This window comes from Hyperolius riggenbachi, chromosome 11 (assembly GCF_040937935.1).
Source record: "Hyperolius riggenbachi isolate aHypRig1 chromosome 11, aHypRig1.pri, whole genome shotgun sequence".
NCBI lineage: Eukaryota > Metazoa > Chordata > Amphibia > Anura > Hyperoliidae > Hyperolius > Hyperolius riggenbachi.
In genome coordinates, this window is record NC_090656.1 from 17,932,655 (window position 1) to 17,956,600 (window position 23,946).

Sequence of the window (23,946 nt, forward strand, 5' to 3'; positions counted from 1 at the left end):
TTGTTGGCAGGAGATGTAGCTGCTGCATGGTTTTTGGCAGTTGGAAACAGCTGTAAACAGCTACTTCCCACAAAAGTTTGGACTTTTCTTGTGGGAGGGGTTTCAACACAATATCAGTCATACAACGCCCCCTGATGGTCTGTTTGTGAAAAGGAATAGATTTCTCATGTAAAAGAGGGTATCAGCTACTGATTGGGATAAAGTTCAATTTTTGGTCGGAGTTTCTCTTTAAAGGAAAACTTAAGTCAAAAATAAAAAATGACATTTACTCACCCGGGGCATCCCTCAGCCCCCCGAAGCTGGATGGTGCCCTCGCAGCCCCGCTCCGATCGTCCTGTCCGCCGGCGGCTACTTCCAGGTTCGGCGACAGCCGCCGACAGGCTGGGATCGCGGCTGATTTTCCACGTTCCCAGCCGCTATATCACCCTCTATGCTGCTATAGTGTATATATATACGCTATAGCAGCATAGAGGGTGATATAGCGGCTGGGAACGCGGAAAATCAGCCGCGTTCCCAGCCTGTCGGCGGCTGTCGCCGAACCCGGAAGTAGCCGCCGGCGGGGACAGGAGGATCGGAGCGGGGCTGCGAGGGCACCATCCAGCTTCAGGGGGCTGAGTGATGCCCCGGGTGAGTAAATGTCATTTTTTATTTTTGACTTAAGTTTTCCTTTAAGCGCAGCCCTGATTTTCTTGTACTTTGCATTGCGCAGGACACTCCTGGCAATGGGAGCACAACTGAAGACGCATGTAGTCTTGGGGCCCGGAGGATTGGTATGTCACGGCGCAGGCACAGGGCGGCTGCAGGGGGGCGATAGAAGCCAACTGGCTTTTTTTTCATTGAGTTAAGGTTCACTTTAACTGCAGCACTGATGACCTTTGACACGGTGAGATCTTTCCACTTAATCACTTAGTTTGCCTTTACTTTGGTTGCTAAACAGAAATATTTTCAAAACCTGAACGAATCCAATGAATGGCAACAAACTTTATTCCATCTGATAGTTTTTGTCGGGTACGTTGTGGAATTGTGTGTTTTATAGGCATTTCTCTAAAGACAAGTGGAATACCCCTTTAATCATTATGGCACACTAAGCAGCTCCAGAGACTTACAGGACACTTAAAGTGAGAGGTATATGGAGGCTGCCACATGTATTTCCTTTTAAGCAATACCAGTTTCCTGGCAGTCCTGCTAATCCTCTGCCTCTAGTACTTTTAGCCACAGCCCCTAAAACAAGCATGCAGTAGATCAAGTGTTTGACACTTTCAAATCTGACAAGATTAGCTGCATGCTTGTTCCTGGTGTTACTCAGAAACTACTGCAGCCAAACCGATCAGCAGGGCTGCCAGGTAACAGGTATTGTTTAAAAGGCAATAAATATGGCAGCCTCCATATACTTCTCGCTTCAGGTTCCCTTTTGATCGTAGCCAAGTGGAGCGCTCTCAGTATTCCCCAGAATGGTCAACAGTCATAACCCTCCAGATAGCGGATCCTCTGTGGCTCCACATGCCTACCTTCCGCACTGATGCCGCCGACATACTCCAGAAAGGATTCATCATCTCACCTCCGATGCACGGGCCGACCTCTGCCACTGCAACACAAGACAGCAGGCACAAATTAGAGACTGTACAACAAAACAACCCTAACCTTTAGCCATCAGTTGTTTGCTTACATTTCTTAAAGAGGAACTGTAACGACAAAACGGCCCCTGGGGGGTACTCACCTCGGGTGGGGGAAGCCTCAGGATCCTAATGAGGCTTCCCACGCCGTCCTGCGTCCCTCGGGGGTCTCGCTGTAGCCCTCCGTACAGCGGTGACGCAATATTTACCTTCCTGGCTCCTGCGCAGGCGCTCTGACGGCTGTCGGCTCCGAAGTAGGCGGAAATACCCGATCGCCGTCGGGTCCGCTCTACTGCGCAGGCGCAAGTTTCCGGCGCCTGCGCAGTAGAGCGGACCCGACGGAGATCGGGTATTTCCGTCTATTTCCGTGCCGAAAGTCGCCACAGCGCCCCCGCTGGAGCCAGCAAAGGTAAATATTGAACTGACAGTCGGCACAGTCGCCGGCTGTTCGGAGGGCTGCGGCGAGACCCCCGTGGGACAGAGGACGGCGTGGGAAGCCTCATTAGGATCCGGAGGCTTCCCCCATCCGAGGTGAGTACCCCCCAGGGGATGTTTTTCATGTTACAGAGTCTCTTTAAAGGACAACTGAAGTGAGAGGGATATGGAGGCTGCCATATTTATTTCATTTTAAGCAATACCAGTTGCCTGGCCATGCTGATGATCCTCTGCCTCTAATACTTTCAGCCATAGCCCCTGAACAAGCATGCAGCAGATCAGGAGTTTCTGACATTGTCAGATCTGACAAGAATGGCTGCATGCTTGTTTCCGGTGTTATTCAGACACTACTGCAGACGAATAGACCAGGAGGGCTGCCAGGCAACTGGTATTGCTTAAAAGAAAATAAATATGGCCGGCTCCATATCCCGCTCACTTCAGTGGTCCTTTAATCTGCACAAAGTTACAACGAACAAGACACATGCAAGGTGGTTCTCAGCTGAGGCAGCCAGTCGAGGCTGTCTTTACTGAGAATGTAGCATGGGTGTAGGGGTGCGCCTGTGCAGTTCGCCGCGGCCCACGTGGCCATGATTGACAGCGGCGCTTCGCACAGCTGCAGTATAAGGGCCAACCAAATACCGATCACGGAGCCCGGGAGAGCGGAGCAGTCGGCGTGGGACAGTCGGCTGCAAGGGGCTGGAGAAAGCCCCAGGTGAGTAAAGCTCATTTTACGAATTATAGCCTGATAACGCCTTTAAGTGGTTAATTAGCACAATGGCTTGAGTAGGGATAACATTTGTTGTGGAGATTAACCTCCCTGGTGGTATTGATGGTTATACAAGTCAATACAAAATATGCTGTGAACAGTAATGCATACACGTCACTACTCTCCTGCACTGTATACTAGACCCTTGCGTGACACATTTTGGCAAGTTACAGGAAAAAAATAAAGGTTATGGAAATGTAATTGAATCCTTTTATGCATAGAAATCCTGGGGAAAGTCAACACCAGGGAGGTTTATGTGGAGCTCTATGCAAGGGGTAACCAACTTTCCCATTTTAGATGCAGGCTACAGAAGCTGACCTGTGATGTGCACACACTATATTCTGATCACTGCAGATGGACAGAGTACTTCTGTACACCATGCGACCAGTGAAAGATTTCATTAAGCTGGATGCCAGCAATGCATGCTGGGGCTTGTAGTTCTGTAGGAGCATGAGACAAAGTTGACCATAGTTATGATTTTGAAATCTGGTCTCTCGTTGAAATGTACCAACCAGAGCAGAATGCTGTACAATGACGTCTACAAGCTACAAGCGTGCGTTTGTCTACAACATGAATGGCTGTAGTCTTGTCTTCAGCTTCCAGATCTCAATAGGAATTGATAGTTCAGCTTCGGGACAAAGTTTCACTCTTTGGACGAATGCGCAATGAGCTCACATTGAGGAACTCCGGATAATGCCGCCTTTGTTCATTGTTGCTGTGCTATCCCTGCATAGTGCTGCCCTGGGGTTATTAGATTTTGTTTTTAGCCGTTGTATATAGCCCATTGCAACACCTGTTCATATATTTTATGAAGCAGAGATTCCCTCCTCTCCCCCCCCCCCCTCCCCCTCCAAAAAAGAAAAAAATTATATGAATTATTTGGATTACTTCTTACTTTGTCATAATTCACTTTTTCACTTTTAGCCATTAACCTTGTAGGCCACCTCTGCCATCTGTGTAATGTGGTGTAAACTGGATGTTTATGAGTTTCTGTTTAATGTGTAAACTGGAATGTCAGATGTCTTATCTGCTAATTTGATGAGTTTCTGTTAACTTCTTAAGGACCGCACATCCGCCGTTTGTCGCTCCCGCCAATCCCACCGCTGAATCCCAGCCATATCCCGCTGCAGCTCACTCGCTCTGCCTGTTTCTATGACAGCAGAGCCCTATCCCATAGAGCAGATTTCATTGGCTCCTGGCCGTGTCTTTCAATGTAAGCAACTCCCATTGGCTTACATTGCAAGATACAGTCAGGAGCCAATTAAAGTGGCTCCTGACCGGCTCGCAGGAAATCTGCCGTCATAGATTGAAGAGTGGGTGGCCCAGGATCCAGACGTGCGGCGGTGACTGCGGTTGCGGCGGGTATGTGCGATGAGGGAAGGGACACAGGCTATACAGGAGGCGGAGGAGCGAAGGTGAGTGGCAGCCAGAAGGTAAACAGCAGACTAACAACAATCTGCGTGTCGCTAGCCTGGCAGTTTTTATAATGGGGGGCAGGAGAGCCTGGGGGGGGGGGGGGGCCCGGGGGCACAATGGAAGGACAGAGGCTGGTGACTGTATGCAGAATGTGCCTCTGTGTCCCAATATTGATGTCACAAACCCGCCTTGGGTTCTCTTTAAAGAAGCAACTGTGTTTTCCCACAATGCATCACTACTGAATATACAAATTATCTCTATGCCTTTGAAGCCAGGCTTACATCCAGAACAGTCTGGTCCTCTGTGCATGGCAGGGATTGATATGGCTGTATGAGATAGGGCTTGGACCAGTACAGATAATCCAAGCAGCTCGGGGTGACCCAAAACCAGTAGTAAAGTAAAGGGGACTGAAAGAGACCGAAAAGCCTTCCTTTATACCATTCAGGGGCATAGAGACTATCTGCATATTCTGTAGCAGTGCATTGTGGGAAACCACAGTTGCTCACTTAAAGGTGAATTATTGCAAATACCTTCTGTTTTAAGGCGGCAAATTACACTGAACGTAGCTTTTTAGTAGGAGAGCTTTTCGGTTGCTTTCAGTCCCCTATACTTACCTAGTGGTTTGGATCACCCTGAGCTGCTTGGGTATTCTGTTGTACTGGTCAGAGCCCTATCCCATAGAGCCACCTCAATCCCTGCCATGTACTAATGAGGACAAATAGCCCGAATTAGGCTGCCTGCATGTTGGGTTGATGTGGCTCTGTATATGTATAAGCTTGCTATATACCAGCGGTTCTGGATGCGAGCCTGGCCCTGAGCTGCTGGGGTTATCTGATGCACTGTGGTGTGATAATAGCACAATACAAGCTCACAATGGAAATCCTGACACAGGCTTATGTCTGCTGGCTGCAGTCTGCATAGTGATGTGCAGCACAGAAGCCTTCTAGCGAATGCTGAATCTATACACAACCAGCACTGAGCAACACAGAACTCCCAGGCAGGCTGTCAGCTGGAGTGATGCCTTATGGGGTGTGTCAGCTGACTGTCAGGAATTCCACAGTGATGAGAATTCCTTGTGAAGACAGGAAGCCACAGCTGCCCAGGAGCTGATCAGCACGCCATGCAGACAAGCTGCAATAGCCGGCAGCAAGGCAGCCCCAGGGACAGCGAGTACACGGCCAGCCCAGATGAGGGAAAGAAAGGGAATTATTCAAATCTGTGTAGCAGGAAATGGGGTTATAAATGCAGAACAATCATCCTGAAAAATCACTTCTACCCACTAACCAACCTAGATTGATCATTCCAACTCCTGATCGCTATATTATTTCACCCAGGCCAGTCTGACGCCATGAAAAAGTGTCTGCCTCAGCAGCGTGGAGAGATCTCATGACAAACTATTATAACACAAAACTGAACGACTCCATCAAAGCAAACAGCGGTGGGCTCGACACGCCCCAGAAGCAAAAATTCCTCCATAAGAAAATAGCAAAACACAGAAGCTTCCCGAATTAGTCATGTGTGCATCATGCAGGGTTAAACGCCCAGCGCATACCTACAGAGGCTGACGGACACTATCGCGTTACAGAACAGGTTGTGCCAGACGATGCAGTAAAGTGAAGTCACTTTGCAGCAGCGTCTAAATTGGATGTGATGCAGTCAGAATTGGGGGGGGGGGGGGGGGGGGAAGAGAATCAGCATAATCCCCGGAGAAGCTACTGGGAGGCAGAGACCGGCACACAGCGCAGATTAATATCCGTTGGAGTGTAACTGCTTATAAAGCGACTCAGACAGACAGGCTGCTGACAATATGAAAATTGTTGCATTCCAGATTTTGTGGGTACCAGGGGCCACAGGCAAAGCCATTCACTGGCAGGGGAACCTCTAACAAATGTATGGGCACAGACTAATTTAACCGACCTCTAATTTAAAGTTTTGTTTTTTTTGTTTTTTTTTTAATCAAGGGAAGATCTGATCATTAAAGAAATACTGTAGGGAGGAGGGGGGGGGAGGTGTCTCTCACCAATGCTCCTCCCCCGCCTCTGGTTCACTTCTGGAATTTTCAGACTTTAAAGTCTGAAAACCACTGCACCTGCGCGGCCGTGTCCTCGCTCCCGCTGATGTCACCAGGAGTGTACTGCGCAGGCACGGACCATATTTTAAAGTCTGAAAATTCCAGAAGTGAACCGGAGGCGGGGCCGGAGCATCAGTGAGTGGCTGCGCGGGCACAGGACGTCTGCAGGGGACCATTAGAAGCCCCTGGTAAGTTCAACTCATTTTCCCCCGACCTCCCTATAGTATTCCTTTAATGTAACAGGAACTCCAGTGAAAATAACAGAATGAACAAGTGTGCTTAATTTTTACAATAATTATGTATAAATGATTTAGTCAGTGTTTGCTCATTGTAAAATCTTTCCTCTCCCTGATTTACATTCTGACATTTATCACATGGTGACATTTTTACTGCTGGCAGGTCACTGGAAGGAGATGCTGCTTGCTTTTTTGGCAGCTGGAAACAGCTGTTATTTCCCACAATGCAACAAGGCTCCCACAGTGTGATGTCAGCACCATGGTCCTGACATCACACTGTGGGAGGGGTTTCACCACAATATTAGCCATACAGAGCCCCCGATGATCAGTTTGTGAATAGGAAAATATTTCTCATGGGAAAGGGGATATCAGCTACTAATTCGGATAAAGTTCAATTCTTGGTCAGGGTTTCTCTTTAATCGCAGGCCTTTTCCCACTAGCTACAGATTCACAGAGTTTCCCTGCAGTGCGTGCAAACTCCACAGGGAACCGCTGCCCATCTGTAGCATGGCTTACAGTCCAGATCACACTTCAGTGCGAATCTGGATGACATGCTGCGGATTTATGCAGCACCCAGCAGAATCTGAGGCCCCGTTTCTATTACAGGTGAATTATTGTGTATTTTCTGCACACAAATTTGCACAGCAATGTATTTCAATGGACCGGTTTCCATTGTATTCAGAATCTGTACGCAGAAACAAAACACAAACGTTATAATTCTGTAAGTACCAAACTGAAGGGGGGGTTTTAATTTTGGATTTAAATACGTCCAGAGATGGAGCTGTCCTGATCTGCTGAGGTAAGGAGTTCCATAATGTAGAAGCAGCATGACAGAGGGCTCTGGGATCCTGGATCCCCCTCTACATTGATTGCTCATTAAATTCCCATTTTTTCCTTGACCAAGTTACTTAGGTAAACTTAGAGCTGTTACAGTTACATTCCATTGCCTTCCAGCGGTTACAGGGAGCACAACACCCCCTGTAAACTTTGCCCAACTCAGAGCAGCCAGTCAGTATAATTGATCTTGGCATCTGCTGGTAGCTGGATGGTACATTATATCATCAAGTGCCATACATCTGCTTAGAATAACTGCATAAAAATACTGGAAACAAGTTCAGTGCCTGCAAAACCTACACCAACATTAAACATTCCCAGCCCAATATGAAATGATCAGAACTTGTTACCCAACATGACAGCGAAACAGGAATGTACCCAACCTATCACACATCCTATTATCACCCATTACTGCAGGTGCAGACCAATATGCCCAGAATAGACAAAGCCAACAGAGATCAGACTGATACTGCAGGAATGCAGGAATACAACACAGACATACCAAGAAGGATTAATAAGTAAGCTATTAAGAAAGAAGTACTGGGAAAGTTCTAAGGTTACTTTACAAGTTTCACAATTCCTACACAACCACATGAAACCATCAGTCCTATTACACCGCCCATTCCAAAGGTTTCCTGCAGAAATTATCCATAGCTTTAACATTTCTCCAAACTTTGGTTTGGAGGGGGAGATGGGAAAGCGTACACTCCCTGGTAGATGCTTTCTAAAGCATACACGATGTGACAGGTGACGTGATGAGATAGACATGTGTATGTACAGTGCCAAGCATACAAATAACTAGGCTGTGTTCCATTTTTTCTTTCTCTGCCTGAAAGAGTTAAACATCAGGTATGTAAGTGACAGTTTCTGTCCGGGTCAGGTCCGAGACAGACTGGATCAGTCTCACTGATAAGTAATTACAGCTATAAGACACTTTCCTGTCAGTAAATGGCTTCCTGGAGCAGGAAAGAGATAAAAACTCAACAATTCATAGATTTTAGCTCAGTCTCAGGGCAAGCTAAACCTCCCTCATCCACCCCCCTCAGGTGCACCAATTAACGCTTCGAATTGGAGTGATTTCGAGTAGGTAGCTACTGGTATAAAAAAAAAAAAAAAAAAAATCTGCTGCATGCTTGTTCAGGGTCTATGGCTAAAAGTATTAGCGGCAGAGGATCAGCAGGACTGCCAGGAAACTGGTATAGCTTAAAGAAATAAATATGCCAGCCTCCATACAACTCTCACATCAGGTTAACTTTAACCCTGCTTCAGGTTCACGTTAAATCAAATGTGAATCAAATACACATTTGGTTGTTTGATCAATGAAAATGATCTACAGCAGGGGTCTAAAACTCAATTTACCTTGGGGGCCGCAGGAGGCAAAGTCAGGATGAGGCTGGGCCGCATAAGGAATTTCACAATCGCGGCGCATCGCCGCCTCTGCCCGCCCCTCTCACTCTTCCTTCACAGAGAGGGGCGGGGAGAGGCAGCGATCCGTGCGGCGATTAACGTCAGGAGGGGCAGAGCTGAAGCTGAAAGCTCTGCCCCTTCCAGGAAATGCCGGCGGATTGACCCCCGGGCGACTTGGGGGCTCTGCAGCCCTCGTTTAGCGGCGAGGATGCGGCGGATTACTTGGGAGAACTGAAGCGAACTAAGGAAGCTTTTGCCAGCGAGGGCCACAAAATATTGTATCGAGGGCCGCAAATGGCCCGCGGGCCGTGAGTTTGAGACCCCTGATCTACAGTATATATGCTGAAAGAAGAAAAAAAATAACATCGAAAAATTGAAATACTGTCAATCAAGCAGGGTAGAAAATTTTGGTTGATCGCAGACAACTCAATTCAGCTGCATTTGATAGACTACCGGTTGAGAGGGCTGGTGCACACCAAGAGCGCTTCTGAGCGATTTTAAAAACGCTAGCGCTTTAAAAAGCGCTTGGCTAATATATTTGAATGGGATGGAGCACACCAGAGCGATGTTATTTTTTCCCAAATGCAAACGCGGGTCCGGTAGCATTTCTGCCGATTTCTGAAGCGATTCAGCCTTAATGTTAAAGAAAATCTGTACTCTAATAGTCTTACAGTAAAAAGCATACCATTCTATTCCTTATTTTCTCCTGGGCCCCTCTGTGCTGTTTCTGCCACTCCCTGCTGCAATCCTGGCTTGTAATTAACAGTTTTAGGCAGTGTTTACAAACAAACTAACCAGCTTGTGATAGGCTCACATAAACAGAGTGTGAGTCATACAGAGTGTGCAGGGGGCCTGCAGAGGGTGTGTATCGCTTCTATCCAATCACAAGCAGCCCTGCACATTCCACACATTCAAGCCTTAGCCCGACAGACACGACAGAGGAAAGCAGATAAGATTTATTACAGAGACAGTGCAATTAGGAAAGGCTGCAGTAAGCCAGAGCACATTAGAACAGACATAGGAACTTATAGGAAAGAAGAACTAAGGCTGAAAACTTTGTTACAGAGTCTCTTTAAGTATAGAAAAGTGTGTGTGTTGGGCAATCGCTCTGAAAAGCGCTAGATCAGAACGATTTTCCAAGCGTGTTTGTTGAACAGCTTCTGTAACAAAAACAAAAAAACTGCTACACAAAATACACAAAAAAAAAAAAAAAAAAAAAAAAAAAAAAAAAAGCTAGGCATGATTAGAAAATCGCCAGGCACATACTTAGAATCCAGCAGGGCTGTGGAGTCGGAGTCAGGGCAATATTGGGCACCCGGAGTCGGAGTTGGAGTCGTGGTTTCAGAAACTGTGAAGTCGGAGTCAGGAGTCGGAGTCGCATGATTTTTGTACAAAATCCACAGCCCTGTTAAGTATCAGACTAAGGAGTCTGAGTCGAGGAGTCGGAGTCTGAGCCATTTTGGGTACCCGGAGTCGGAGTTGGAGTCAGAGTCGTGGTTTTATAAACTGAGGAGTCGGAAGATTTTTGTACCGACTCCACAGCACTGTTAGAATCACAAAAGCTTTCACATCAATCTCACTGCAACTTTGAGTGGCTAAAACACATTTGATCAATAATTTAGCTGAAATGCACCAGATATCAGTACAGTACCAGTGTGTGGGTCATTTGGAGCCCTGCGGCATATGGCATCTGCCAACCACATGCAGGGATGACCTCTCTCTAGAATAGCAATCGAGTCACCGGCAGCCATGAGCCTCTGGACAGATGAGCCACATTGGCTGAATCAGCCCAAACCCCAGAACTTTTCTGCATACAAAAGCTATGCATGAATTTGCTTCAAAAAGGCAATTCTTCACATACCTTGTGTTTAACAGCTGAAGCCACTCCTTTCAGCCTCGCTGTCAGCTGTCGCTGGTAACGCTGACAATACTAGGGGAGAAAGACTGACACAGCAGGCTTCAAAGGTAAACTAACTTCTGTGAAGAACACTTGTAGGGAAACACAAAAATGGGGACACCGAGAGCCCAATATTGTGCAGCAAGTACTGGTGAATGATGAATGAGTTAAGGTAAGTAGGATAATACTTACAAACCAGGGTTTCCTACTAGGCAACCACTGTACATGCAGGTGGGGAGATTAGACCTGTCCCCTCTCAGGATGAAGAAGTCGCTCTCTGTAGATCACAGAGAACAGAGGCGCCAGAAGAATGAAATAGGCTAAAATTGTAAAACTTTCACCGGTATGACCCTGCTTCATCAGGCAGTATATAACAGTAATCTGTCAGGATAGCACCAAGCTCCTCTGTTTCAAGGAGGCAAGTCCACCACTTACTTCTTAGCAATTTTAGCCTATTTTATTCTTTTGGCACCTCTGTTTGCTGTATACAATAACTTCTGTCAAGGGAGCAGCAGAGAGGAGTTAGGCCTGGGAACCACTAGGAGAGCTTTTCCAAAGCGCTTGTGATTTGAAAAGCTAATGTAATGCTATGGGTGTGATCCCACACGAGTGATGCGATTTAAAAAAAAAAATTACATTAGCAAGAACTTTTCAAATTACAAGAGCTAGAGAAGTGCTGCTAGTGGGTTCCGGGGTTTAGGTTCAGTTCCCACTATAAAACAAAAAACTTTTCCGTCCGTTTTACTGCATCGGACCACAAATGGACCATTGGAGCAGATACTTCACTGTCCGCACTTGCTGGTATTTGAAATCCAGCTCAAGTGGGAAGCTATTCTCAAGGTCCCGTGGCCAGGAGCTCCTGCGCAGAACGCTTCCGGCTTTGGGAACATGACTGCGAGCACGGACGCGCATGTGCGGAAGTGGCAGCCATGGAGTGGCCCTGGAAGAGCGGCAGATGGCGTAACTGTAGGGAGGGACACAAAAGCTTGTAGGGGCTGGAGGAAGCCACAAGTAAGTAAATCAGCAGTTTTTTTCGACTCCTGTTCCTTTAGGGCCCATACACAAGCTGAATTAATTTACCGCCTCCGACGTTAAAGGACAATTAAAGTGAGGTAGATGGAAGCTGCCATATTTATTACCTTGGTTATAAGCAATACAAGTTGCCTGCCAATCATGCTGATCCTCTGCCTCTAATACTTTTAACCATAGCCCCTGAACAAGCATGCAGCAGATCAGGTGCTTCCGACATTGTCAGATCTGACAAGATTAGCTGCATGCTTTTTTCTGGTGTGATTCAGATACTACTGCAGCCAAATAGATCAGCAGGGCTGCCAGGCAACTGATAATGTTTAGTAGGAAATAGCCTCCATACTCTCCTCAGTAGTTGTCCTTTAACGTGGTGTGTACAGCAGCCCCTGACCAGTTATTGCCCTGCCCAGGAGAACTCATGGAAAAGCATGTTATCAGTTTGATCAGCTGATAGATTTGTAAGGATCTGATTTGCTGGTCATGATCATGCGGTAAACCAGGAAGTTACAGCAAATCAGAACCTTACAAATATATCAGCTGATCAAACTGATAACATGCTTCTCCATGCGTTCTAAGCATGGCCATCCCCACCCCTGACCAGCCAGCTATCCGCCAGGCAGATAAATTAGACTGAGTGACGGCTAATAGCTTTGTTCTGAGACGTGATGTCACACCTGTGTCGGTCTGTTGGCCCTCTGCAACCCCCTCCCCCCCCAACTGCAATAGAAAACGTTGTTAGCCTACAGGCCAACTAAGCTTCTGTACAGCCTCAGCCCAGCGAATTCATCCCGATCCCCATCAGGTGACATCCATCTGGTGTGTGTATAGGCCTTTAGCATTTGCAGGAGCTGTCCTACCACAGGTAAACAAGATGGCAGTGAGCATGAACCACAGATCGCTGGGTGAGGTGGCCGAATACTCTAGTAAAACTAGGTTATTTAGGTTAGTAGAATATGGGTTAGGTCACATGGAGGAAGGTTTAATTTAGCTTAGGTTTACGAGTGCAAAGTCACAAATATTACATAATTCAGCAGAGCACGTCAGAATTATGAAATCACTACAACTTTTCATCTTGACCGTGAGAAAGCATTGGAAATACCCTGACTTTATATCTGTCCATGCCTCTGTTGTACAGAGACCCCCTCACTTCCTGTTCACAGTGAAACTGGATAATTAGAAAAGACGTGCAGTAATATTCCCAACAGGTACACGGAGTGCAGAATATAAACTGACAAATGTTTGAATATTTTCAATAATCCAAGTCCAGGCTCAGTTATTGGAGGATTAGCGCATACCAATATCCCCTCTCCCCTCATTCTTACCCATAACCCCCAGTTGCTCGGGTATGCTCTGTCAGCTGTAACCTCCATGCAGACTATACCTTGTGGAGTTTTCAATAACATGTACAATAAAGATCCATAGTTATAAAGCTCATCATGGCTTTAGATCATACATGTCAAACTCTGGCCCGCGGGCCAAATCTGGCCTTCAGAGCCATTTAACCCTCAAGTGGTTTTCTCACTTTGCATTGTTTGGCCCACTCTAGACCACCAGGGAAGATATAAATTGTAGGTGAAGCCCTTGAACACCAGGGAAGCCATATGGGGGAGGTAGGAGGAAAGCACTTAACATCAGGAAACTGTATAGGGGAGGGAGGACCACTAGACACCAGGGGACCTATAGGGGTTGGAAGAGGGCCATTGGACACCTGGGAGCTTTATAAGGGAGGAAGGTGGCCAATAGACATTGAGGTTGGCCCATAACCTTGGCCCCAGTGTACACACACACACACACACACACACTTTATAAAAAGGTAAACTTATTGGCAAGTACAGACAGTCCAACAGCAATCAGTTGAGTAGGATTTAAAGGGAACCTGAGGTGACAGGGATATGGAGTCTGCCATATTTATTTCCTTTTTTTTAACAATACCAGTTGCCTGGAAGTCCTCCTGATCTTGTGTCTCTAATACTTTTTGGCTATAGACCCTGAACAAGAATGCAGCAGATCAGGTACTCTGACTCAGCTGATTCTTACGCCAGAAGATCAACAAGGCTGCCAGGCAACTAACATTGATTACAAGGAAATAAATATGTCAGCCTCCTTATCCTGCTTACCTCGTGTTCCTTTTAAAGGAAAACTGAAGCAAGAAGTAAATGAAGGCTGCCATATTTGTAATAAAGTTATTGGTGAATGAAGGGAAGGAATGTTGAAAGGTGAAAATTGCGCTGGTACAGAAGAGGAAAAAATTCTCAGTAGTGAAGTGGTTAAAATCCCCAGATGGGACTCAGGATTTTGAATGTGTAGGACACAATGGGCCGGCAGCCACTTCCTGTTTCGGTGACAGGAGCTGACAGGCTGGGGACGCGAGTGATTCTTCGCGTTCCCAGGCACATTAGCACCCTCTATGCTGCTATATGATATATGCTATAGCAGCATAGATGGCGCTATTGTGGCCAGGAACGCGAAGAATCACTCGCGTCCCCAGCCTGTCAGCTCCTGTCACCGAAACAGGAAGTGGCTGCCGCCGGGGCCAGGAGGATCGGAGGGAGACGGCGAGGGCACCGGACAGCTGCAGGGGGCTATTGGAAGCCCTAGGTGAGTAAAACTCATTTTTGTTGTTTGACTTAAGTGTACCTTTAACCACTTCGCATCCAGACCTTGTTTTCCCCTTATTGACCAGAGCAATTTTGACGTTTTAGCTATGTCCCTTTTTAATCAGCCATAACTTTATCCCTACTCACGACACCTAAATGATCTAGGTATCGTTTTTTTCAGGACAAACTAGACTTTCATTGGCAGGTATTTTGTCCCTAGACCGAAAAAGTTTTCTATGCATTTTAATGGGAAAAAGGAGGGGGAAAATGAAAAAAATGCATTTTTGCTCAGTTTTTATCATTTCCAGTTTAAAAATAAAAAGTGCCACAGAAGATAAAAACATGTCACCAGTATTCTGTCCCCCAGTATAGATAGCCAGATGTGTCCCCAATATCAGTCACCCCCAGTATAACCCGATGTGTCCTCTGGCACCTCCCAGTATAGATAGAGAGATGTATCCCCAGGATTACTGCCCCTCATAACTAAATGTGTCCCCAGGAATAGTGGTCCCCATTATAGCCAGATGCGCCCTCAGGATTAGCGGGTGCACCCTGGATTAGGGCCCCCCCCCCCCACCATTATAGCCAGATCTGCCCCCAGTATAAAATGATGCACATTAAATAAAAAATTGTACCCCCTCTTACTTTATCCTCCGCCCCCCAGCTGCACATTTTACCCCCCACCAGGGCTCAACAACCCCTATAAGGGCCAGCCAGATGTCCCACCCCCCACCCAGGCCGCCCCTCGGTGGCCAGATGTAAAAAAAAAAAAAAAATAAATAAAAAAAAAAAAAGGATTAGAAAGTAGCCTGACTCACCTTTTCCTGTTCCAGCGACCAGCCTACAGCCCAAGCCTCCGATCGCCGCTCTGCACGCAGCCCTGTGATGCCGGTTACCGGGCCCCGGCTTGATGACGTCATCAAGCCGGGACTCGGCTATTCAGCATTACAGGGCTGCGTGCAGAGCGGGGATCGGAGGCTTGGGCTGCAGGCTGGTCACTGGAACAGGAAAAGGTGAGTCAGGCTGCTTTCTAATCCTTTTTTTTAGCAGATCCGACCACGGAGGGGAGAGTTGAATGATCACGCCGTTTGCTACAGCGGTGATCGTTCATCCGTGGAGGGGTTACTAATTGGCTACAATCGGAACATTTTCCCTTTCACCAATTAGTATTGCAGCTATTAGTGCCGGGAGGTGAGCTCTGAAGCGCACCTGTTCCTGCACAACAGGGCTGCAAGCAGGTCAGTATATCTACGTCGCTGTGGCTTGGAGAGAGCCACAGCTGACGTAGATATACTGTATTGAAGGAAAAAGTGGTTAATTATATGTTTTGCTCTTTGGGAGCTTAAAATGTAACATAAATAAGGTGAAAAAGCTGTGAATCAAGCCCAACGTAAATGGACTCTCCCATGAGTGTATGTCAGACACAGAAATACAGTATGTTGCGATGCATACAAAAAATAATTACATGTAACATATAGAGTATTATGTGCACAGGACTCAGCACTAGACTAGTTTGGGGGACCAAGCAGGAAACCTCAGAGAGCAGTTCTTTAACCACAGCTCCCTCATAATACTTATAATTTTATTATCTTGTTTTTTTCCCCCTCTTTTTCCTTGTTGTACAAGATATACCGGTAGTTTTACTTTTTCTAGACTCAATTTTGTTTCATGCTTTGATGTAAATCTAAAGTTGTGTTCCACTGTTATGGAATGTTTTTTTATTGTTTCAATAAAACTTATGAAAGCAAAAACTAGAGGCATCTGTGCTGCATTTATGAGGAACGTCCAATGATCATTAGGTAATGTATGTAACATATAGCACTGAACATAAAGGAGATTTTTTTTTTATTACACACACTTTAAGTGCAACACGATGGCATAGTGGTTAGCTGGGTCCCCGGTTCAAATACAAGCCAAGTCAACATCTGCAAGGAGTTTGTATGTTCTTCTCATGTCTGCGTGAGTTTCCTCCAGTCACCTCAGTTTCCTCCCAAATCACAAAAACATGCAGATAAGTTAATTGGCTTCCCCCTAAATTGGACCTCCAGCTGTTAAGGAACTACAAATCCCACAATGTATTTGCCTTTATGAGTCATGACTGTGGCTGTCAGACTCCTGCAATGCATTGTGGGACTTACATAGTTATTTTGGTTGAAAAAAGACATACGTCCATCGAGTTCAACCAGTATAAAGTACAACACCAGCCTGCTCCCTCACATATCCCTGTTGATCCAGAGGAAGGCAAAAAACCCCTTACAAGGCATGGTCCAATTAGCCCCAAAAGGGAAAAATTCCTTCCCGACTCCAGATGGCAATCAGATAAAATTCCTGGATCAACATCATTAGGCATTACCTAGTAATTGTAGCCATGGATGTCTTTCAACAAAAGGAAAGCATCTAAGCCCCCTTTAAATGCCGGTATAGAGTTTGCCATAACGCCTTCCTGTGGCAATGCATTCCACATCTAATTCACTCTTACTGTAAAGAACCCTTTCCTAAATAAATGGCTAAAACATTTTCCTCCATGCGCAGATCATGTCCTCTAGTCCTTTGAGAAGGACTAGGGACAAAAAGCTCATCCGCCAAGCTATTATATTGCCCTCTGATGTATTTATACATGTTAATTAGATCTCCTCTAAGGCGTCCTTTCTCTAGACTAAATAAACCCAGTTTAGCTAACCTTTCTTGATAACTGAGACCTTCCATCCCACATATCAATTTTGTAGCTCGTCTCTGCACCTGCTCTAAAACTTGTAGTTCCTCAACAGCTGGAGGGCCAAGTTTGCCCATGCCTGACCTAGACTATGATGCATACACTACACCTTACATACACAGACATAGGACTATGGTAAGGACTAGATTATGAGCCCTTCTGAGGGACATACATATATACACACTCTGTACAGACCTGCTTAATATGTTGGTGATAGATACACACACACACACACACACACACACACACACACACTAATGGTGTACATAACACAAAGATGTCATGTACTGTAGCTAGGACATGTAGGATCTATGTGGGTAGATATATGGTGACCCCACACACAGTGCCATATGCTGCATACAGGACACAACAATGAATGGGTCAGACAATAAAGGACATATCACAGTGACTACGTACAGACATCAGGTGTATAGAGACTCAGTGTGACATATACGGCAGCGCAATGATGGATTCACCCGCAGTGATTGTGTACATCGCACACAGGTAGAACCTGCTGCCTGGCCGCGTCAATCACCCTCAGCTCCCTCCACAATTGGCTGCGGCGCTGGGCAGGGGGCGGGGCTTGGCAGGTGATTGGCCGCCCGGTGACAGCGCTGCTGCGGCCTGCTGTGGAAGCGCCTAGTCTTACCTCCGCTATCTCATGTCCGCCCGGGCAGCGAGCGTCTCTCTCTCCGCCGCCTCTGTCACGTCCAGCCGCTTTATGTGCTCCCTCAGCACGTCATGCCAGCCGCCGCTCTCCGCTCCAACATCACCGCCAGCCGCTTCCGCCCCGCCCGTCACTAGGGACACCGCCCACTCACTGCCATTGGCCGACTGCGGGAGGAGGAAAGCTCCCAGCGAGGTGTCCCGCCTCTGTGCCGCATTCATTGGCGGAAGCCGCCGTCACTCAAATCATAAAGCTACTACTGGGCGGAGCTTCTGTGGGAACAGTATCACGGAACCGGGCGTGGCTTGTTAAGGAGTGGCCAATGATTTGCATGGGAGGAGCTAAGGGTAGCAGTGAACGGCCAATTGACCAATGAGAGCTGACGTGGGTGGAGCGTTAAACATGAACCCTTGATTAGACAAGTCAGGGGTGGAGTCAAACGGTCTCTACAGTGTGATTGGTCGTAGGACGTTGAATGGGAGCAGCCAAGAACAGGTGACAGACAGACGCTTGAGACGGGCAACCGTAGTGACGTCATCGGATATTTCTGTCCCTTACGCTGAGGAGTCTATGGTCACCACTTCCGGATTCCATGCGGGAGGCGCACCGATTGGCTGTTTGAATGGACGCTTCTCGCTCCATTGGGTGAGGGCTTAGTCACGTGAAATGCTTTAGCCAATGGGAGTCGGAGCGGGTTGTTTTAAGCAGTTAGAGCTTGCGGCTGTTGCTGTGTTTGCAGGTCGGGCTGAGTCCAGCTGCATAATACGCGGTTACCGTAAGTGGGTGCTTGAAACTGTTTAATGATCTATTTCATGTGTTACTATGGTCATGAATAACAGCTCCCAGCTGTCCCTCTTTCCTTCTCATTTGTTTGTTTTTTGTCCCACTTTCTATGCTTCTAAGGGTGCAATGGTTAATTTGCATATATTCAGCAGTGATGCACTGGGAGACATCTCAAGCTCACTCCAACCTGAATTATCGCAAATTCTTTTTAAGAAAGCAAACTTTTGTTTTTCTATGCAAATATATAGTTCTCCACTAAAAAAATGTGATTGACTTTAAACTTCCCATCCTTTAAAGAAAACCTGTACTGAAAAAAAGTTCCCCCCACCCACCCCCCGTCCTCCTGTGTCCCACGGTCTTGCTGCAGCCCACGGAATGCACAGGTGACAATTTGTCAGGCTGTGTAAAATTTACCTTTTCTGGCTCCAGCGGGGCGCTGTTGTGGCTCTTCTGACCGAGATAGGTGTAAGTAGCCGTTCTCCGTTGGGTCCGCTCTGCTGTGCAGGAGACTTGCGCTTGTGCAGTAGAGCGGCCCGATGGAGATCATCTATTTTTGCCTATCTCCGTGGGAAGAGTGGATACTGCGCCAGCTCTGGACCCTGAGAGGTAAATATTACATCGCCGCCACTCCGGAAGGCTTTTCGCCGCCGCTGTGGGACTGAGGAGGACTGGGGAAGCCTCAAGAGGATCCGGATGCTTCCCCCCACCCCAGGGGAGTTTTTTTCATTACAGATTTTCTTTAAATTGATATATTACTAATTTGAAAATGTCAATATGAAGGAATATGAACCAGGATAGAAAGGACTAGTGTGGTTTGAATAATAAAAAAAAAAAAAAAAATTCTTATGAAATCTTTATGGTATGTGTGACAGGGGCTTAGCTTAAGTGTCCCTCTTTCTCAACCCAAAAAGTTGGGAGGTATGGAATAATGCAGAGATGTCTGCTGCTGCTACACAGCTGCTTCCTCCTCCTGGCATGGTCAGGTTTCAGGCGTGGCCTAGGGCATCAGGAAAGCAAGGGGTGGGCAGCAGGGTGGCAGGAGCAGTTAGCCTGCTGAACTTTAGTCCTGCTACACAAAGTTTGCACATAGGAGTAGGCAGCTACCAACAGCTGGATCTGGCACTCGAGGGATAAAGGTGCAGTCAACAAGCACTTACAGTGATTTCTGAGCTGCCTGTCACTCACAGAAAATACTGCTCACCAAGGAGCTTACGATCTAATCCCTGCCATCCTATCACTAACTGCCCTCAGAGGAGCCTACAACATAAATGCATGCATTTTTTTTTTTGGGGGGGGGGGTGTTAGGATGCTGTCGGTCCAGGGACAGCTGGTGATTGTGGGCTGGTGGTGTAGTGTACAGCCAGCTCACTCGCAAAACCAGTTGTGTTTGTGGTTTGGTGTTAGTCATGGAGAGATTCTGGAGATATAACAACAAAAGTTGTTTAGGTGATTCCTTTAAAGTGAACCTAAACAGACTATATAAAAATAAAAAGTTAAACTTACCTGGAACTTCTACTAGCCCCCTGCTGCCACCCTGTGCCTGTGCTGGGACATAACGATCCTCCGGTCCCCCCGCAGAGACTGTTTTTCTTTGCAGTGACTCAGCCCACTGCATGGCCGTGCTCCCATTGCTGGGAGTGTCCTGCACATCTGCAGTATGCGCGGATGACATGAGCACAATTGAGGATACGTGTGGCCAGGCCTTGCAGACGCACTGGCCATCGACAGGCTGAGTAGCTGTAGAGGATCAGTATGCCCAGGTGCTGGCACAGGGCGGCAGCAGGGGGCTAGTAGAAGTTCCAGGTAATTTTTTTTTTTTTTTTTTTTTTTTTTTTTTTTTTTTTTTTGTTCACTTGAAAGGGTACCTAAGATGAAGTAATATTGGGTACACCCTATACGTTTTTACAGTTGATTTCCCATTTGAGTCTCCAACCCCATGTACACTATTGCCTCCCCTCCATCCTCCCCAGCCACTGTGTCTTCACTCTCATCAGGTGTTCGGGTGCCAGTCGGGGGTTTACTGTGTGGCCTGGCTGCATGTGCCCCCATTGCGTTCCTGTGGCCCTAATACCATGGATCCTGACTGGGGCCCTAATACCATTCAAGATTGCAGACTGATGGAGTGGCCAGGGAGGATGGCGAGGGAGGCAACTGTGTACATGTGGCTGGAGTAAGCCCCAGGTAAGTATCGATTTTTCTTCTTACTTCATCTCAGGTTCTTTTTAAAGAGGATCTGTAACATGAAAAGATCCCCTGGGGGGTACTCACCTCGGGTGGGGGAAGCCTCCGGATCCTAATGAGGCTTCCCATGCCGTCCTCCATCCGTCAGGGGTCTCGCTGCAGCCCTATGTGGAGTCCGTGCAGCGGTGACGTCAATATTTACCTTCCTGGCTCCTGCACAGGCGCTCTGACGGCTGTCGGCTCCGAACTACATGGAAATACCCGATCGCCGTCGGATCTGCTCTACTGCGCAGGCGCAAGTTTCCTGCGCCTGCGCAGTAGAGCGGACCCGAATGAGATTGGGTATTTCCGTGTAGTTCGGAACGGAAAGCCGCCACAGCTGGAGCCAGCAAAGGTAAATATTGAACTGACAGTCGGCACAGTTGCCGGCTGTTCGGAGGGCTGCAGCGAGACCCCCGTGGGACAGAGGACGGCGTGGGAAGCCTCATTAGGATCCGGAGGCTTCCCCCACCCGAGGTGAGTACCCCCCAGGGGATCTTTTTAATGTTACAGAGTCTCTTTAAAGGACCTCCGAGGTGAAAATAAACTGATGATAAAAAGAATTGTATCTATCCTCCTAAAAATGACTTTTTTTTTTTTTTAAGCTATCCCACTGTTAGTTTTGCAATCATCCCGGCATTATTGTGCTAACATTTCAGGTCTTGTACAGTATTTCTCAGGTTTATTATAGCAAGTACCTATTGCCGGTTCTAGCCTTTTTACCGCCCAACGCAAACATTTTGAGGATACAGCACTCCGTAAGCTGTGAGCAGCAACAAGCTGTATTGGACCTCAGTGGACACACACTTTAGAGGGAACCTGAAGTGAGGACCCTCACTTCAGGTTTGATGAATATCTGAGTAGAGTAGAGCTTTGAATAACTAATGCTGGGAATACACGTTTCGTTTTTGCCTTCGTTTAAACCTTCGTTTCGATTGTGCCTTTTGTCCTTTTCGATCCCGAAATAATCGACCGTACGGTTAATATCACCACCCACGGTTTCGGTTTTTTTTTCGATTCTGATGGTTTCGTTTTTCCAATGATCGAAGGCTGCAAAGAAACGAAACGTAGTACAGGGACGGACGGCATAAACGAATATATAATCGATCTGAACAGCCATCAAGCCTACCAATGGCTCGATTAGATGGATAAAGAGAGATAATATCAAACATGTTCGATCACTAGTCGTTCCTTTTTGGGGTCTATTAATCGAAACTATAATGAGATTATGACTATTTTCACATACGTTTTCAACACTCGATTCGTTTACCGAACGAATCGAAGGCTAAAACGAAGGCAAAAACGAAACGTGTATTCCCAGCACAAGACCCTTCCCAGCCCTTGGTTCATCCGTCGTTCCTGCACCACCCTCAGTGCAACGAAACCACCGCTGCGTAATGTATAAATGTACCCCTCCGTGTGTGCATTTATACATTACATGTCCTGTGTCAGTAACCTCTGAACGGCTCTCTGTCCACGCCACTGGTGCATAGCATTTGACGTCAGACGCCATGCGCCGATGTTAGACGATATGTGCAAGTGGCGTGTACAGAAAACCGCCTAGATGTTACCGGCACTGCGTGGAGGCTGACACAGGACAGGTAATGTATAAATGCACACATGGGGGGCATATTTGTGGGGGGGGGGGTTGTCGCTCGTTCCGAAATTGGCTGCCGTAACAGCACCTCGATGAACCAACTTCGGCCCGCCATCTTGCACCAGGCGCGATCGACTAACACAACCAATTTCGGGTCAAAGTTGGTCGCATTGTCGATCGGGTCTGCACTTGGTGGCACAGATTTTCAACCTATTTGATAATTATCGAATTGGTTGGTCGATCGGCTGCCTAAGTCGCTGGATGTATGCCTGGGCACCTTTAGAAGGAGTTTCTCCACTGCTAGGGGGGATGTTTACATTCTTCTCGTGCTACAGTTAAGTAAAAACAAGATAATGTTATCACCTATTTGGACGCGGATCACGCTGCAGGGAGCTTTTTATAAAAAAAATAAGTCCTGTGTTAGGCCTGGAACCCACTACAAATCGCTAGCACAATCGCTAGCATTTTTAATTTAGCATTTTGTAAGCGATTTCATAAGCGTCTTCTGGCAATTGTGTAGCGATTAGCAATTTTAATTCTGAATGGTCCTTTCAAGAGTGGTTCGTACGTGTGCTATAAAGAGGCAAGAAATTAGATCCCTTTTTGTGTGACAAAGATGAGACCTGAAGTTAGATTCTGTTCACCTTTCCCTGGGCAACCTAAGCTCATTTTTTCACTCCTTTATAAAAACCCAATTTAAGAGGTGAGCTACGTACACATTGGATTGAACTTGACCGGGGCAGCCTGACATCTGCTAAAGATCTGGCATACCGGATCTCTAGCAATCTCGGATCGCGGACTAGCAAAGATCATATAACAGCGGAAATTTGCTCCATGGTGCTCCACATGTTGAACCCCTGGCCCCCTTTATAGTAAGACGCGTTGCTAACTTGAAGGCTAGTGATGCATCTAAACGGTGTCGCCACTGCCTTGTCGCAAAAGGGATCATATACCGATTCCTGTATGGTGACAGAAATCCTCCAGTGTGTACGGGGCTTGAGAAGTAATAAGGACACATTTATCTGAACCATTTTAAAGACACTGAAGCGAAAAAAAAATTATATCATCATGAATTGGTTGTGTAGCAGGGATAATTACTAGAACATTGGTAGAAAAAAAATATTCTTATATTTTTATTTTCAGTTATACAGCTTTTTTTTATAACATTGCATCATTCTCTAATACTTGCAGTATACACATTAATCAGCATTCTAAAAGTTTTTGCAGAACAGGCAGTGAACTTTTGACCTGTCCTCAACTGTTTTCTGCAAAAGAAAAACAAAATACAGTTGAGATAACCTAATCAGAAGTCAGAGCTCAATGGCTATTTGCATAGATAACAACTGGAGTTTCTTAACTCTTCCTGTACTGGAAACAAATATTAGACTTATGTCTCTGCTCCTAAAGGCCCATACACACGTCGGATTTGCGCGAACGACGGGTCGTTTGAACGTTCCGTCGTTCGCACGTTTCCGCATGAAATCCGGCGTGTGTACAGACTATCGTTCGGGAGATAAGACTGGTTACCAGCGATCTGCCCGGCGGATCGTTGGTAACCAGTCTTATCTCCCGAACGATAGTCTGTACACACGCCGGATTTCATGCGGAAACGTGCGAACGACGGAACGTTCAAACGACCCGTCGTTCGCGCAAATCCGACGTGTG

General features: G+C 46.8%; 2 protein-coding genes across 4 annotated transcripts in view; one reads left to right on the top strand and one right to left on the bottom strand.

Annotated features, from left to right (window-relative positions):
* The window catches only part of AKTIP (AKT interacting protein), a 45,569-nt gene extending 27,733 nt beyond the window's left edge, over positions 1-17,836 (bottom strand). The window contains exons 1-2 of one of the 2 annotated variants that reach the window (XM_068261764.1): positions 17,664-17,836; positions 1,509-1,585 (exon numbers count right to left, since the gene is read on the bottom strand). In XM_068261764.1, coding sequence (XP_068117865.1) covers positions 1,509-1,553 — 45 coding nt within the window. In that variant the 5' untranslated portion in view covers positions 1,554-1,585; positions 17,664-17,836. The remainder of the gene's footprint in view (positions 1-1,508; positions 1,586-17,663) is intronic. The other variant, XM_068261763.1, reaches the window with a different exon arrangement.
* Positions 17,837-18,166: 330 nt separating this feature from the next.
* Positions 18,167-23,946, top strand: part of LOC137538068 (serine-rich adhesin for platelets-like) — a 38,358-nt gene continuing 32,578 nt past the window's right edge. Inside the window, exon 1 of one of the 2 annotated variants that reach the window (XM_068260037.1) lies at positions 18,167-18,326. The gene's annotated coding sequence lies outside the window, so the exon portion shown is untranslated. Of the gene's footprint in view, positions 18,327-18,373; positions 18,457-23,946 lie in introns of those variants that run through there. The other variant, XM_068260036.1, reaches the window with a different exon arrangement.